Genomic DNA, 16,920 nt, shown 5'->3' on the forward strand with positions numbered 1-16,920 from the left:
GGAAAAGAAAAAAGGATCCAGCTAGACGCAGCAGTTAATTCACTGGCAAGCCCTTCAAACAGCCCCATTTTCAGAGACATTCAGCACCTTCAGCTGTCCTTGAGATGAATGGTTAACGTGAGTGTTAAACAACACCGAAAATCAGACCACTCATTCGCCAGCATACATCTAAATATAAGCTAAGTGTCTCTCTGGAAGCTGCCAAGTCTGATTATTTTTGGCTGGTACACACAATATACAATCCTCTGAATCATTACATGTAATGCTACAGGATTGCAGTGCTTTGTTGGCACAACTTTACAGAGAGCAATAAACCAACAGAGCGGCGAGTGAGCAGGGGCAGCACTCCTGGGGCAGTCAGCGGGGGACAACCTCACCTGTAGGGCTGCTCGCCAGTGTGTGTCCGCAGGTGCCGGGTCAGGTTGGCCGAGCGCGGGAAGATCTTTCCGCAGTACCTGGGAAGCGAAAGGCAGAGGAGCCGTCAGTCCTGCCGCGGAAGAGCGTCCGCACGCGCTGCAGCGCCCGGTGCTCGGCCCTCCTCACCCASCCGGGCACCGTGCCCCACATGAGCAAAGCGCTTTGTGCGGTGGCAGCCGCGGAGGCAGCGGAGGGCAGATGTGGAGATAACAAGGGACAGAATGACATCCCTCCCGGCGTGCCGGGAGCCATGCGGTGCGGCCCGGGCCATCCCTGGGCACCACAGGGCACTGCTGCAACACGGTAAGAGGGGGGAAAGGAGAAATACAGCCCATCAGAAGAATGGTTCACTCAGACCAAAAGTCTGCCTGACTTTTAGTAGCTTATCCTGGAGGCATAAGAAGTGCCGGGGAATGCAGTAATAGTGAGGTGATGCATCCCCAATATATCTCCCAGTTCTCAATAAAATGAAGCTAAAGATCCTCCTGGACTAACAATGAATCTTTGTGCTCAGCGACCTTTGGCTAAGCTTCTTCCATCTATTTTTCTAGGTGGCTTTTGAATGCACCTCATTCTTGCATCAGGTTGAATAGTGTCTAATCACTGCCTGTTCATGTTCTCCCTCTCTTGAGATGTTTATAGACCTCTGATATTCCTAGCCAGTCACTTATCGTCCATAAGCGACTTGATCACCCTTCTTACAATTTGTAGTGCTTTCTTCTGGACAAATGCTGCAGCACTGCATTGCTGTTATCAGCATGTGCTGCCTTGAGTCTGAAGGTCTGTTTAGAATAAGGAAATGTATCAGCAGAATAAGAGGGGAACTCCGTTCCATAAGAAATACCAATTTGGAGGTAAGACTTCATAAGCAGATACAGGTTTTAACCATCTGGGAGATATGCCCTGATATGAAGTTTTATAGCTGCAGCAGATAAACAAGTATTTCTGTGGAGACAACTGTGCTTGAAATACTGGTTAACAGTTAACCAGTTAACTGTTAACTGGTTAACTGAAACACTGGTTAGCTGTTCTTAAAGCCGCYGTTTTGCACAGCTGAGACGGCAATGCACTTGCACTGGAAACCGTGGCCTTTGCTACCACACACACAAGGCTTGGCTTGAAAGACCAGTTGGCTTGAGAATCTCCAGATCTGCTCCCAAGGCTATTAAAAAATACAAAGAAAATAGAAGATGTTGACTTCCCCCCAGACAAAACAAGCTATTTCCGAGTGAATTAGTCATCAGCAAGCTCTGTCCTGGCTCTCTGGCTGCTTGTTTCTGCCCGCGCGCTGGCGGGGCGCCGCTCCGCTCCAGCCCTACCTGCACGTGTAGCGCTCCTTGCCCTTGCGCAGGATGGGGTCGGAGAGCGTGGGCGGCGGCGATCGGAAGGTGAAGGGGTGATGCGGCAGGGGCTGCAGGGCCGCGCCGCCCTCCGCCTTCATGGCCGCGAAGCTCTCCAGCTTCTCCGTCATCGTCTCTATGGCTGACATCTGGCAGCACAGGGAGAGGGCGCGCGTCACAACGCGCGGGACAGGAGCAGCGGTGCCCCGGGCACGGCGCGGCCCGGCTGCGCGCGCCTGCTGCTCCCAGCCATCCGCATCCCCGCGCTCAGATCTCTCCCTGCAGCTGGCAGGACAGCGAGAAGCTCCCGGGCTAAGGGAAACCCGGTAAAACGAGCCGGCAAAGCCAAGCACTGAGCACCAGGCCCGGGCGGCCCCGCTGCAGGGCGAGGCCGGAGCGCAGAGGCCGCACGGCGCTAGACCAAGCCGGGATGCTCGGCTGGCACCAAGGGCTGACCGCCTGCATGCTTGCACTTTACCAAACAGGGCTTCYGGGGGAGGAGAGAGCCAAGACACTGTTTAAAGTGTATGACTATAAAAATTTGCCTTCATAGAAATTAATCTGAGTTTGTTACTAATTTTATAAATTCTTATAGACATATAAAATATGTAAAAATACATTAAATAAATATAAAATAAAAATATTAATATAAAATGTTAATATAAAATGTTAATACAGAAATATTTACATAGTAATATTTATTAATAATTAATTTATACTTTTATCTATGAATAGACTTAATATATAAATATTTATTTATMTATTTATTTATATATTAAGTATATGAATAAATATTTATATATTAAGTCTATTCATAGATAAAAAGTAGTCTAAATGGTGGATGGTGACAGCCATTCATGAGCCATAAGAAAGAGGAGCAAACCCCGCTCCGCATTAATAAACGCCCGGTCCCTTGTGGGGAGGCTCCTGGGCGCTGCTAAGCAGCCAGCCCGGTGAGCCGGGGCTCTGCGGTGCAGYGCGGCCCCGCGGCCAGCCCCGTCCCACGGCTTTGCTCCCGGGCTGGCGGGCGGACCCGCGCGCTCCGCACACAAATGCAGGATGTGGCGGGCCCGGCYGCGCCGCCCACAGCCAGCGCCGGGCAAAATCGTGGGAAGTTGTTAGCCAAGCTCCGGGGCCGGCGCTGAACAATGGAGGAACTAAGTTTAGCCGGGAAAGGCGCTGGCACGCAGCTCCCACAGAGCTGCCCTACGCAGGGCTGGGAAGCACCGTGGGCCGGCAGTGCGGCCGGGCCGCGGCAGGGAGCCCCGCGCGGGCTGCATTCCGGGGGCCGCGGCAGCGGGGCCGGCCACGCACGGCACGGCCGGAGCCGCCGACGCGGCCACCAGCCCGGCACAGCAGCGGGAGCTGCTGCTGCGGCCGTCTTGCCTGCGCTCCTGCTCCCATTCCAGCTGGGAACGCTGCCCAGCAGCCTTTCCCACCGCTCTGCCGCAGCCCGGACCTGACGGCGACGCAGCGGGAGCAAAACTCCCCAGGCTGGCAGGAGCTCTGCAAGGCAGGAGACACCATGTTCACCTTTCTACATGGTGGAAAGGGGCAGGAAAGTCCAAGGCAGGGCTCTAGTTTGCACACCCACAACTCGACCTTCCCGCATTCAACCACACCTTGCATTAAAACTTCACTGCTTTACCTGGGGGTGAAAAAGCAGCGGGGAGGGTCGCAGGTACTTCTCCTTTAGGGCCCCCACAGGGTCAGTCACCTTCCGCTTCTCCACCCTGCTGGACAACAACACAGAGGGTTACATACCTCACAGGCTATATACAGACCTCACAGGTTGTACACCGACCTCATGGGTTATATACAGACCTAGCTTATACTGCAGCCTCACGAGGTATACACCGACCTTGCAGGTTATATACTGACCTCTCAGGTTATATACAGACCTCACGGGTTATATACTGACCTCACAGGTGAGGAGCTGATGGGAGATTGCAAAGTGACTTAGGTGTATACGAGTTCCTCCAGTGTCACTCAGCACTGCTATAGATCCCACACTTGTCCACCTTACTGTGGACAAATAATTCTAAATTTAGGCCCCTATTTTTGAAAATATTGTCTTGCTTTCACAAAGTTTTCTACTTGCAGGGGAACCATGGSAAGGAACCACTGAGGGTGAGAAACTGCACTGTCCTCTCAGAAAAGGTGTCACAAAAATAATCCCAGTAAACTCAGCAGCATCTCTGAATTACTGGAAGAGACTCTGTCTCATCTTACCTGTAGAAACCCAATAGTAAGAGTAATTTTAACTACATTAGTGCAGAGTAAATGAGAGCAAATCATTTTGCTGCATTTCAGTTGATTGGTGTGTGGATCAAATTACGAAAGGAGTTTAAAGAAAGAGTCCTGCCGAGTGCTATTTAGTGAACTGTACTTAATCTGCATTTAATTCTCCTCAGCAGAGGAGAAAAAAAGACCTGGATCTGAAATGCAGTCGTAATTATTGTGCTTTKRWRGGCAYGTGCTTTTATGGGCACGCACTTTCAAAAAAGCCCACGTGTGAAACTAAGCTTGCCCCGGACACAGGGTGCGAGCGCAGGGAGCGACGCACGAGGCTCCGCGCCCCGTGACGCGCTCCGAGGCTGGCGCTGCCCCATGCAGCAGCATCCCTGGCACTGCTGCAGCTTCACCAGCCTCCTYGTGCTCCGGAGGGGAGGATCCATCCATGCGGGACACGCGGGAGAGCAGGGSAATGCGCTGAGCGCCTCGTCAGAACTGAGCTCCGCGCTGATCAGGGGCTCACRAGGATCTTGTCAGCCCAGGGCCTGAGAACGTTACCTTAATAAGCTAAAAACTGCACTGATTTCAGGCTGTCTGGCTGCATTAAATTATATCACCGGGAGAAAATGTCAAGGATTTAAGTGGCCTTTGGGAGAAAAATGAAGGAGCCAAATGATGTGAGAGAGTCTGATAAAGAGAAGTTTAGAAACAAAATATTTCCATATTTTTTAAGCTGGGACTTGGAAGCTCTGCTGTTTGGTCCATTACATCAGAAGGCTGATTTGCAAGAGATTCCACCACTGACTTTCTATTTTAATGCATTACTAAAACTATATGCACCCCATGGAATGCAGCAAGCGATGCCCTCCTCCTTCACTTCCATCTGTCTCCTAGACCTTTATGGTTTTCCCGAGGCTGCTATTTTAACTGGCAGCTGCTTTTGCTGCCCATGTTATTCTAACATCGCTGCTGAGAATGCCCAGAGGTGGCAGAATCCTACCTCCAAGCTCTTGCCTCTCCATCCCCTTTATTTATTTCTTCCCAGAAGTGCTTTTTCTACAGAAATAACACATCATTCCGTGTGTTTCCAGGGGACGGGGACGGCAACGGCCGGCGCGCAGGACCTATTCCACGCCGCAGGCCGTGGTGCAGCCGTTTCCATCCCGGACAGCAGGCAGGGCAGCGGGCAGAGCGGCGGCAGYGCCGGGAGCGCCGGCAGGGCGGCAGGCGCTGCCTCGGGAGCGGCAGCGAGCGCTCGCTAATCCTCGCTGATCCTCGCGCCCGCTGACAGCCCTTCGCCCCGCGCACACCGGCATCACGCTGTCCCACAGCTACCAGCCTCACCAGCACAGCCGCGGCACAGGTGCCGTCCCGCTGCTCRGCCTCGCTGGGTCCCTGATCCCGAACCATCCCGTGCGGATACTGCTGCTCCAAGGTGACTCCAGCCCGCCCGGCATTACGGAAATACGAGGCTCTGCAGCACATCCTGCGCTTTGCAAGGGGCTGGATCGCAGCTCGACGCCGCTGACCTCGTCTATCCAGCCCTGCTCGATTCGCATTGCGCTTAAGTAATGCAAGAACAAACCACTAACTTCCAGGAACTGACTGTTCAATCAGGTGCAGGAGCTGGGAGCCCGCTGGGCTCCCTCTGGGCCAAACCTGCACACTGAAACCAACGGTTATTAAGCAGTCCCTATATCCCAGGGGAGAATTAATTGCCGTGTCAATGTCTAAACCACCCTGGTTTGGGACATCACTTTTCCCTGCGCTTTGCAAACAGTATTGGCTCTGGGCAGGCTCTTCTCCTTGGTGACAGGGAGATGGCAGAGCTGGTGCCCGCCTGGGTAATATGCGACCTCAACCTCCCTCTTCTTAAAATAATTTTCCTTTAGAAACAGGATTTATAAAAAGCTTTAAAATAACAGAAGAATTAAACCATGCTCTTACATTTTCTTCTGAATTCACCCTCTCTGGCAGTTTAACCGGTACTTTGGTTAACCTCACGTCTCTGCTCTATACCTACCTTCCACATTCAGTTTGCTCTAGAGGTGAGGCACAAATCTGGCCTTCCTCAAAGTGCATCCATTCAAAGCGAACTCGAAAACCTGCGGTATCTTCTAAGAAAGCTAACTTGGCAAGAAAAGCCCATGGGAGAGACCTGGATAAGAAACTACGACGTATTTAAGCGGCACTCGTTACTCCTGATTTAAAAATCTTTCAGCACCACATGAGCAGCTGCAGAACAGCAATTCCCATGAACTGCAGAACTCTAAGAAAAGGGGTTAGAAAGGAAGGAAGGAGGGGAGAAGCAAATGGAGAAGCGGCTCCTSGAGCGAGTCAGTGGGAGGGCAGCGTTTCTGGGCTCCGGGGCTCCTGACTCATTCCCAAGGCGCGAGCGCAAGGGGCCTGCAGCACCTGAACTCCGCGTCCTTATCCATTCAAGCCCTCTGGAATGTCCCCCGCACAACTGCCATCTTAGCAGGAGCTCCTGGGAGAGGCCTTCAATAGGCCAAGCTTCTTCTAGCTTTCAATTCAGCAAGCTCCWCTGCCGGACAGAGGAGACAAGCACCTGCACCAGACCTTCCCGGCCCTTTCTGAACAACCCAAACCCYCATCTGCCTCAAGTTCTGCATGCCAGCTACAAAATCAGCTTGTCAGAGGAAATGATTAAGGCAGGGTATGTTAATACCTGTAAATGGGGTCCATGAAAAAGGGTGATGGCTTGGCATAATGCAGGGATGGTTGCTGCGGCAGCTGAGACTGAGAAATCTTGGGGAGGACTTCATTGGCCATTAGTTTCCTCTCCCCATAAACGTGGTTTTTCCGGGGCTCTCTTCCTCCGTTCTGGCTGGCTCGGATGCGGTTGCCRATGCTCAGATCCAGCGGCTGCTCCTCCCCTGAGGCCGGGGCTGGCAGGACCTTAGGTGGTGGCAGGATTGGCTTAATCTCTTTTGGCTTTGTGGTGAGATCGAAGGGGGACTCTGAGCTGGTGCTGCCTACTTTGTGGAGGTCCCTGGGTGACTTTGGTTCGGCCTTGACCAGCAAGTTGTGATTGAGGGTCCGCTCCGTAAACGGATAGAGGGAATGGGGAAAATTGGGGAGGAACTGAAAGGGGAACATGGAATGATAGGGGAGCGAACCCATCTTCTTCTCCTGCATCCCCATAAAGCCAGGCCCAAAGTACTTCTCTGCGATGGAGGCAATCGCTTTGATAGAGTCATTGGCTGCGCCCGTGGTGGGCAGCAGGTGCTCCTCGGGCGGAGGAAAGAAGGAGTGCTGGGAGTAGAAGAGCGGGATCTCRCTGGCGTTGTTAGTGGAGCTCGCGGACACGGAACTGCTGACAAAATCTGCCTTGCTCTCCATCTGCTTGCTCTTCTCCTTGGCTTTGTCCCTGTCGCTCTCAGCATCACTGTCCAGGTCAGAGCCGGTGCCCGTAGTGGTATCCAGATCTGTGCCCGTGGTTGTGTTGACATCCTCAAAGTCACTGCCATCTGACATGTCACTGTTCCTGGCTTTTAGCTTCTCCAGGTAGGAGCTTTCCAGGCTGCTTTCACACTTCTCCTCTCCTGGAGTGGCCTGGTTGCTGTTGCTCACTGCAGAAATCAGAGGAAGSGCCGGGTTCCCAAGGGGGCTCGGGAGCTTTGCGTCTTGAGTGTGGTTGAGGGGACTTTTGAGCAGCTGCGTTGGTGGCAACAAGGGGGGCCTGGGGTACAGAGAGGGTGGGAAAATGCCTGGGAATCCTGGAGCGAGGGCAGGGAACGCTGGGGGAGCAGGGGTGAATGGAAGAGCCCCAGGGTGCGGACGGGACGGAAAGTAATCATTAAATCCCAGGCTGGAGTGATTGAGGTTGGGAGAGGGCTTGGATTTGTCCATCATGGAGGTGGGCGTTAGGGGCAGGCCGGGGGCAAAAATGCCCCCTGGATTGTAATGGTTCTTGCCCTCGCAGAAGCGCCGGTGCTTGTTGAGAGAAGAGGTAGTGCTGAACATCTGGCCACAGTCCTTGCATTTGATCTGCGTGCGACAGTCCGCGTGCATCCGCTTGTGGCGGCACAGGTTGGAGAACTGCGTGTAGGATTTGTGACAGACCTCACCTAAAGCATCAACAGAAACCAACAACAAAAGCGATATGAAATTAACAGGAAATTGCACAGAAGCAACGAGGGGCTTCGCGGGTGCCCTTCTCTCCCCGCACCCCTTCGAGCCTGCCTCCAGCTCCGGCCAAAAGGACAGACGACAGGGAGCAAAGCAGGCCAAGGCCTTTGCTGGACCGGCTTCCATGTCCTGGAGCTTCCCCCCAGGATGCTGGAGTGATGCTTGGGGAGCAGGCTGGGGCCCCRGGAGCAGCTGGCACCAAGGAATGATGCATTGGGTCCTGGCGCTACCCAGCTGGCATGGGTGGCATTCACAGRGCCTGCCCCTAGCAATAACACCACATTTCCCTTTCAAATTAACCTCGAGCCAGAGAATCTCTCTATGGTGCRACATAACGTGCTACTCCTGTTCAAACTACTTTTAGGATTTTTAAATAACCCTGCATTTCAATGATACTATCTATATTAGCTAGTCTGCTCTCCCTCTAGTCTTGGCATAGCTGGAGGTACTGAAGGCTGAAGGGAGAAGAACTCTGCTTCACTTCATCAAATCCCCCCTTTCTTTAATGCCATTAATAGTAAGTAACCGCTCCATAGGGATGTTCTATAAATACCTCAGCAGCCAGGGCTCAGCTCAGCTACAAGTGGGGTGAGATTTTGTATTCGTTAAATTAGTAAGACACCTCCGTGATGTTTAGTTAATGCTCCATCAGCAYTTTCGCTAATGACCTCTAAATACCAAGCTTTCAAAATGTTACTCATTACAACCTTTTTCACTTACAGACTTTATAGGCTGGAAGGAGCAGAGCAAAGCAAGAAAAAAAAATCCCACCCAAACTTTTCCATAAGCCAAAACACTGTAACTTTTTATTATCTGATGCCTCTTTCAACATAGGAATAAACTCTACTTCTCAACAAATTAACACTTACACTTCTTTCATGGGAGAATTGTTGTTATCACCATGGAAAACATGGAAACAGAGACAAAGAGAGGGAAAGTGAATTGTTGGGAGGCAGAGAGCAGAGCCGTGCTCAGCAAGGAGCCAAATCCAAAATCTCCCAGCACCAGCCCTGACTTAATGATGAACTGCTCCTTCCTTCCTTCCTTCCTTCCTKCCTGCCTKCCTKCCTGCCTGCCTGCCTKCCTKCCTCCGTTTCTCCCTCCCAGTTTCTATTGATGGGTACATGTAAGGCCAAATTTCTTATCTTTATATCCCCTACATCTTTAGGATTTACAGCAGTAATGAAGTATTAAAAGACAGTCAAGAGACTATTTCCCAGGCCGCTCTGGAAACCTGAGGGGGAAGCCCTTTCCCTGCAACTCCAAGTGCAGATGAGGAAAGTTCAGCGACGTCGGCAACTCTGTGCCTGTGGTTCTCTGTTCTGTGCGCCTTCAGCACTGCAGCTGAAGACATTACACCCTCCCCATGCAGCAAACCCTGCTGAGAAGACATGGAGAACACAAGCACCATCTCCAGAGGGAATTGGGTTCCCTTTTCCACTCTGCATYCCTGCAGAGAGGCTGCAGCATCCATGTGGATCCACAGCACCCAGTTCCCAAGGAAGYGTTACAGGTAGCAGTGCTCGCCTCGCCGCTCTAAAGCAAGAGGATCTTTCCTTTGTTTAAAACTCCACACAGTTATGCAAAGCCTTAGCAACTCTGCGTGTAACATCCTCTCCTGCCGTTCTGGGTTCTGCACATACAAAGACACAGCTCTGGGGTTCTTTGAACCCAGGTATAACATGTTTCTGAAACCTTTTTTCCCCGAGCAGGAAAGCCCAGCTTTGGAGCAGAGCCCTGCCTCCGGCACCCCTAAGCTGCTAATGGGTTCCATATTAACACACGTGCGTGTGCGTGGTACGGAGCGGAGCGCCCGGGCACCATCGGCCTCCAGCCGCTTTACACGCTGATTCAGACTGACAACTCCCTAATTCTTATGAGGTGAGAGTGAGGAGATTATGAGGAGAAATCATTCATTTCGCTGCAGCAATGCTATGAGATTCAAATGATCTCTTTCATGTGCCCGTCATCRAATGAAGGATTGCATCAAAATGAGCAATAAGAGTATTTTTTCTTCCTCTGCTGACACCCATCTGATTATCTCAGAACACGTTAATGAAATGAGTCTCCCAGGATACTCCCGCATGCTGTTCCCATTATCCCGACGGGCAAAAGGGGGTTCGGTGGCTTCCCCAGCATAACATCAAAGCCCAGAATCAAATGCAGACCCGGTGCTCTGCTTTAACTATGCTTTTTGAAGAGTGTCGTGAGCAGTCCCTAAAGTTTCTCCAGCTTTGTTGTGACACAGTCCACTTTTCTGTGCGGTTATCAAACCCCCGATAGCCGCTGTGTCAATTAAAAAAATATACAGCGTGGGGAATGACAAGAAATGAGATGAAGGGCTCTCCAGGGATGTTGCTCATTTGGAAATGTCCACTGGAGAGAGCACTAAGGACACAGCTAATCTGCTATTTATTGGCTTCCAAGCATTATCCAGATGAAACAGAGTAGTAAATAGAGAAAAAAACTCTTCTTAAAAAACACCTTCTTGCAGCCCCTCTGACTATTCAAACTTCTTTGCAACAGCTCCATGATTTGAGGCATCCCTGAAAAACATTTCAATCAGGCGGTGTCAGCTATTTATTTATGTCACCAATGTGAACATTCAGAAATTATTACGGAAAAAAAAAAGAGAAAGATATGAGAAAATGGCATCGCTAAGACTGCTGAGAGACTCAGCTTTTAACTTGTCAAGAAAGTCAGAAACTGCCATGAATGTTTACTGAAAAAACAGGGAGCATGCAAAAAAAAAAAAAAAAACCTGCTGCGGAATTTCATCCTGCGCTCTGACCTATGAAATTACAGCGGCTGCTGGCGGAGGGACGGCTCGGGCTGGGGGGCCCCCGCAGGATACGTGCAATTAGAGCGAAAGCCGGGCCCCGTGATGGCCGTGACAACTTACATATGAAAGGTTTGACAGTGCTGTGAATGTGCTTGTGCTGCTTGAGGCCGGACGAGGTGGCGAAGGTTTTGCCGCAGTCGGGGCAGGCGTGGGCGCGCGCGCCGACGTGCTGCGAGCGGATGTGCCGCTGCAGGTTGCTGGGGTCGGTGAACACCTGGAGGAGAGGACGCCGTGAGGGAGGGCAAACAAAGCGGCGCGGAGAAGCGGGCAGAGCCCTGTGCAGAGCTCGCCCCAGGGCCCTTCCCTGCCGCCACCGCGCTCGGGGAACACGCGGCGTCCCGGCCTCGCGCTGTCCCGGGGGCAGCCGTGCCCGGCTCGCCCCCTCGCTGTGCCCTTGCTCTACCTTCACGCAGTTTTCACATTCGAATCGCTTCCCGCTGTCATGGGACATCTGGTGGCGGATGAGGTTCGATTTCCAGTTGAAGGCCTTGGGACACTGGTCGCACTTGTACTCGCGCTCCTCGGTGTGAATCACCATGTGCTGCTCCAGGCTGCGGGGAGAGACGCGCTGAGCGGGGCCGAGGGGGCGGCGCGCCCCGCACCGCGGCCAACCCGGCTGCTGGGGGCTTTGTGGCTCCCTGTGCGGAACCTTCTGGTGCGGGGGGTTGTCACCTGTCCTACTGGAAACCTGACTCTTAGGAGGAGCAGAGGAGGACGGAAGAGTAGAGGCAATGTCACAGGAGCCCCAGGAGCCCCGGGGGTACAAGGAGCCCCCCCAAGGCTGGCACAAAGGAGCAGCCACCGCGCAGCACCGCGAGCCACCCAGCCCTGAGGCCGGCGACCTCCGCTGCACCTTAGTGGGCACTACACTCACTTTTATGTATATAAATAAATATATTCCTTTCATATATATATATATATATATATGCACACATAAAAGTATGCGCCTGTTAACTGTGATTTATGAGTTTATTTAGAGCAAAAATGGACAAACTAATAAGCTGTTTAGAGGCAAGTACCTACTGGGATTAACAAAACATTTATTTATTTAGTCAGCTGCTAAATGCTCAATCTCAGTTCCCCAGTGGCTCCCTTGATTTGATCTGCATTAACTTCTGAAAAATGGGACGGCCATCTTGGTGCTGGCGGGATTTATTCGCACGCGGCCGCGGGTTTCTCAGCCCCGGGAAGGCAGCGACCGGCGCGCAGGGGCATCGGGGAGCCCGCGGCTGCCCGGGCAGAGCAGCKAGCGCGACCGTCCCGCCCAGTGCAAGCCACCGCGTCGGCCAACGGCTGCGTGATGAATATTTAATGGGAGCAAAACAGGCCTTACAGCGGCGCCAGGCCCACAGCTTTTGCTCTGCTTATGCGCTATACGGGGTATAGGAGCACCAGCTCTCACTGCTTCATAGCAAACCTGGCTTGTCGTGTTTGCTTGCTTAAGGAGTTAACTCGGGGGAGCAAACGATGATGTGTGAACTCCAGCTTCTGGTAAAAAAGATAAAAATCTAGTCCTCACATTGTGGAGAAAACCTCGAAAACAGCTCAAATGTTAAAGATGCAGGAGGCAAATAAAAGGAAACCTAAAATGTTTAAAAAGGAAAAACAAAACCTATTTTTAAAGCTGGCTCCTGGTACTTGACCATCAGCATCTCACAGTGCAAACGGACCAGAAATCTCACAGATCTCTGTTTTGAAGATGCAATTGACACTACCATTTTCTACTTAAAAGATGAAAACTTTCAGCTAATGCTTAATGGGACAAATAGTTCTTCCTTTTTAAAAAAAATGAATTCTCATTTTGAGTGGTCTCACAATAACTGAATAATTATTGAAAATAAAAACACGATATGAACAGTAGCCTATTTCCTCTGCCCCAGCCCTGGAAAGGTGGGGACTTGGGAAGCGGGGCATTTTTTGCCACGTGAGCTGCAAAAGCCCTGGCCGCGCAGGGAGGAGGATGACTCTTCTGAGGGCGCTGGCCAGGCGCACGGCGCAGTCTTGGCCCGGAGCCGGAGCCGGCCCCGGCCCCGGCACGGAGCGGCGGGGCGGGCCCGGCGCTCGCCTCACCTGTACTTGTTGGGGAACATGCGCTCGCAGTCCTTGCACTCATAGACGTGGCCGTCCGCCAGCCCCTCCTGCTTGATGTCGTCGCCGAGCGCCTCGTAGAGCGAGCCGGCCGAGCCGCACGCATACTTCTTGTGCCGCCGCAGCTCCAGCTTGGACTGGAAGAGCTCGTCGCAGTCCTCGCAGCGGAACGTGTGCTCCTCTGCAACAGACACACAGGGCGGGCGCCACGCGCGGCCTCATTAGTCTGCCAATATTGGGCTTGCTGAGAACACCTAACACCCTTTTAGGTGAGGGTCTAAAAGGAAAAAAGTCAGCAAGGTGAGAGGAGAGAGAAACCAAGTCCCGGGGGCRGCTGAAGGAGCAAAACGGTTTCACTTTGAGCATCAAACTACCTCAGAGGGGCAGGAGAGCAGCAGCTCTCCCGGTCCRGCCCTGCTCCTGCGCCGGCTCCACCGAGACCTTGGGAGCCACAGGACGGGCTTGAGCGCCAGGGCTCGGCTAGCGGGTGCACAGCACCTTGCCCACTGCTTTGCTTATCTGCAGCAAAGCCTGCAGAAACACCGCAAGCTTCTCCTGCAAGGGGGCTGCGGGGAGGGCAAGGGCAGCCCCAGCACGGATATGGGGAATTGCCGCTGTCRGCTGTGCAAACCTGGGGAGCCTCCTCTGCAAGAGCAGCCCTTCCTGCGCTGCCCTCTGAGCCGCCTCGAGGGCACAAGCACAGCGACAAGTCAGGCAGGAGGAGTTCCACGCTGAGGACCGGGAAGCAAGGAAAGGGAGCCAGAGCCTTTGTTGTCGTGTGTGTTTTTTTAAAAGAGATCTAATGTGTATCATAAATTACTGCAGTCAAGGTCAAACAAATTAAAAAGAGGGCAGCTATTATTGAGTTTACAAGGCAGCATCCTGACCACAGAGCCAAGGCAAACAATGGGCTCGGGGCTGTAAATGTTCCAGGGAACAGGTCCTGTGAGGGAGCGCGGTGCACAGGGCTCCTGCAGCYGCGGCTGGCGCCGCCGCGGCCCGCCGCCGTCCCGCGCGCGGGTCCTGCCCTGGCACTGCTCGCCTGCCCTGTCCTGCCCTGGCGCTGCTCGCCCCGCGATGCCGCTTGCAGGCTAAAGCTCACAGCAAATGGAGCTGCGCAGGGGGAAGAGGGGAAATATTCCTGCCAGGAGCTGTGCCGAAGGTGAGGGCTGTGGCGGAGCTGAGCCTCCCTGGGCGAGCAGACGCGCGGCCTTCTCCCTGCTCAGCCCTTATCCGCGTGCCCAGAGCGTTCCCGGCATCCGCAGCCCCTCGCTGGACACGGGGCTTGGAGCGCCCTGCTGCCCCAGCCGCTGCACCGGTACCAGCAGCTCTCCTGCTCTGCCGGGTCCCGGTGTGTCCCACCGGCAGGGCTCCCTCTGCACAGATGCAGTAGCAACCTCTAACACAGGCAGGGTGGGACCCGGAGCCCGGCTCCTTCCCCAATTCCTCCGGGCGCCCGAAGCGCCCCGCGCTCTGCGAGCTGCGTCCCCAGCAGCGCAGGGAGCAGGGAGCAGGGAGCAGGGAGCAGGGAGCAGGGAGCGCCCGTCCGCTCCGCGCCAAGGCCAGCAGCCCCAAGCACGAGAGGCAGCACCTGCTCGACCGCAGTCCCGGGACCCGCTGGGCTTCTTGGCTCCAGGCACCCGCTGCCTGGAATTTCTGTTTGTTCAAGTTCTTTCTTTCAGCAAAAAACACCTAAAAATGCTGCCCTTCAGAAAAGGTTACTGCTTCAGCACCTCGCAGGGAGAATGGGATGAAAAGAAAAGAAAAATCCGCTAACARAAAAAATTGCTCCCTGTTCTCTATGTCTTGTTTGTCAAATCTATGGTTATATGTGTCTATCTTAAGTTCCATCAGTAACACTCAGGACAAAGCAGGAATGTAGCAGAAAAATAAATCAGTGCCTAATAGCTTTCAGGGAAACCAAGGGGAACACAATTATGTGGCATCTACATGCTAATCTACCAGGCTCGAGTCTCAAAGGAGTTCAAGAGCCCTACTCAAAATTCCTGCAGTGATAAGGGGTCTGCTGTGTTTGGCTGGGGCTGGATAAAAGATTTTTATGATAATTATCTTTGTGTGGAACAATTTTGCATTCTCTCTCTTGCTAATTCAGAGTCGAAAGGGGGTGYGAGGCAGCAGGAAGATAGCTTTACTGCAAGTAGAAAGTATTAAAAAGTCAAATATTTAATGCTGGCCTATTATCATCTAAAAGCAATTTGGTGGCAAAACCTCTAGACATAACCTGGAAGACAGATAAATGTTACAYGGTGACAAAGCTGCAGTGTTAGAGGTAATAGGGGGCACTTTCTGCTCATTCCAAAACCAGCAAATTACAAACAAATGCAAAGCAGTGGAAGTTTTCTTTCTGATTTCTCCTCAATATTAAAGCAGTTATGTGTTATTCTCATCATTTGAAAGCAGAAATTATTTGTATCTTCACTTCCGTGTGTGGTTCTCCAAACAACTACAAAGATCCTGGGCAAACACTGGAGAAATAATTGCAAATCTGACACCTTCTGAGGCTGCAGACCTTGCATGGCCCGAGCATCCCATCAACACACAGCCCTTCAGGGCCTCCAGCAGCCCTGATCCTCAAACTATCCATTTTAGACAAAGATTTTAGACTAAGTGCAAAAAAGTATCCTATATATCACCTTAGGGTTTCATTGCAAATCCAAATCTGCAAATTTTATTCAAGGACAGGTGAAAGACAATAAATGTATTTATTTTACACTCACATTAGGGTGTGTGGGTGAATTAATGCAACTGTCAGCAATTAATTAAGTAAAGCAATATTTGCAACAAGCACTTTACGAAGAACTGATAGGAGAGAGCATAGTAATAGCAGAAGAGCAGGGCTCGCGCGCCGCCGGCCCTGGCCTCACCTTCCACGCTGGGTGCCATGTTCCCGAGCGAATATCCTCCTTCCTTCACGAACGCCAACAGCTCCTCTCCTGGCTCAATCTCCTTAATAACCTTATAATAGATCTGGGGATCAGAAACACAAAGGGAGAGACACGTTAAGCACGCAGTGAGTGCCATTTTGCACTTTTACCCGTAAGTGGACGCGTGTCACCTAGGAGCGGGGCTGTCACTGCACTGGGGTGACAGGGGCTCCTGGGGGTGCCTCCTCCTGCCCCTGCTGTGTGCCAGCTTCGTGCAGCCTGAACATGCAAGGGGCGCTTGTGGCAACAGCTTCCCCCACCAACCACCCAAACCTTCCTCTTCTTTGCCCTCAGGGAAGCCCGAAGGCGGGTTGGAGCAAAGCTGGGTTAGATGAATGCRTTGCTGCTGCTGCCCCGGCCCAGCTTTCCTTCCTTGTAGAGCGACCCCAGACGTGGAACAGACTCTGTGCAAGTGCAGAGACCCAACAGTCCTGTTTTAGTCCCCGCAAGCACRCAGAATGGGGCGCACGCAGCGCCAAGGTGTCTCCTGCACCCGCACGATCTCTCCTGCTCATGGGGGCATCTTCTAGAAGTTGCAGGGAGGGAATCCCACACAACCTGAGGTGCCTGCGCCGCTGCCGGACCCCCTGGGTGAGAACGTGCACCCTGTGTGCATGAGGTAYGTGGGGCAACGCAAGAGGGTCCATTCACATAAACACCTTGTGTCGCGCTTGCTGCGGGCACTGCGGGACATGGACTTGACCGCGGTTCGCTGCCCACTTGCTGTGCTGCCTTGTGCTGCCTTGTGCTGCTCTGCACTGCATTGTGCAGCTCTGCTCTTCACTGCATTGTGCAGCTCTGCACTGTGTTGTGCTGCTTTGCACTGCTCTGCTCTACACCACGTTGTCTTGCACTGCTCTGCTCTGTGTTGCACTGCTCTGCTCTGCAGCGCGTTGCACTG

At 52.7% G+C, this 16,920-nt stretch overlaps 1 protein-coding gene across 1 annotated transcript in view; it reads right to left on the minus strand.

Annotated features, from left to right (window-relative positions):
* PRDM16 (PR/SET domain 16) overlaps window positions 1–16,920 on the minus strand; it is a 199,387-nt gene that overhangs the window by 11,381 nt on the left and 171,086 nt on the right. Inside the window, exons 6-13 of the mRNA XM_026051121.1 lie at window positions 15,960–16,062; window positions 13,057–13,255; window positions 11,390–11,537; window positions 11,047–11,200; window positions 6,682–8,083; window positions 3,406–3,493; window positions 1,737–1,906; window positions 378–455 (exon numbers count right to left, since the gene is read on the minus strand). Of these exons, the coding sequence (XP_025906906.1) occupies window positions 378–455; window positions 1,737–1,906; window positions 3,406–3,493; window positions 6,682–8,083; window positions 11,047–11,200; window positions 11,390–11,537; window positions 13,057–13,255; window positions 15,960–16,062 (2,342 nt within the window). The remainder of the gene's footprint in view (window positions 1–377; window positions 456–1,736; window positions 1,907–3,405; window positions 3,494–6,681; window positions 8,084–11,046; window positions 11,201–11,389; window positions 11,538–13,056; window positions 13,256–15,959; window positions 16,063–16,920) is intronic.

Source organism: Nothoprocta perdicaria, unplaced genomic scaffold (assembly GCF_003342845.1).
Source record: "Nothoprocta perdicaria isolate Ctin4 unplaced genomic scaffold, notPer1 scaffold_72, whole genome shotgun sequence".
NCBI lineage: Eukaryota > Metazoa > Chordata > Aves > Tinamiformes > Tinamidae > Nothoprocta > Nothoprocta perdicaria.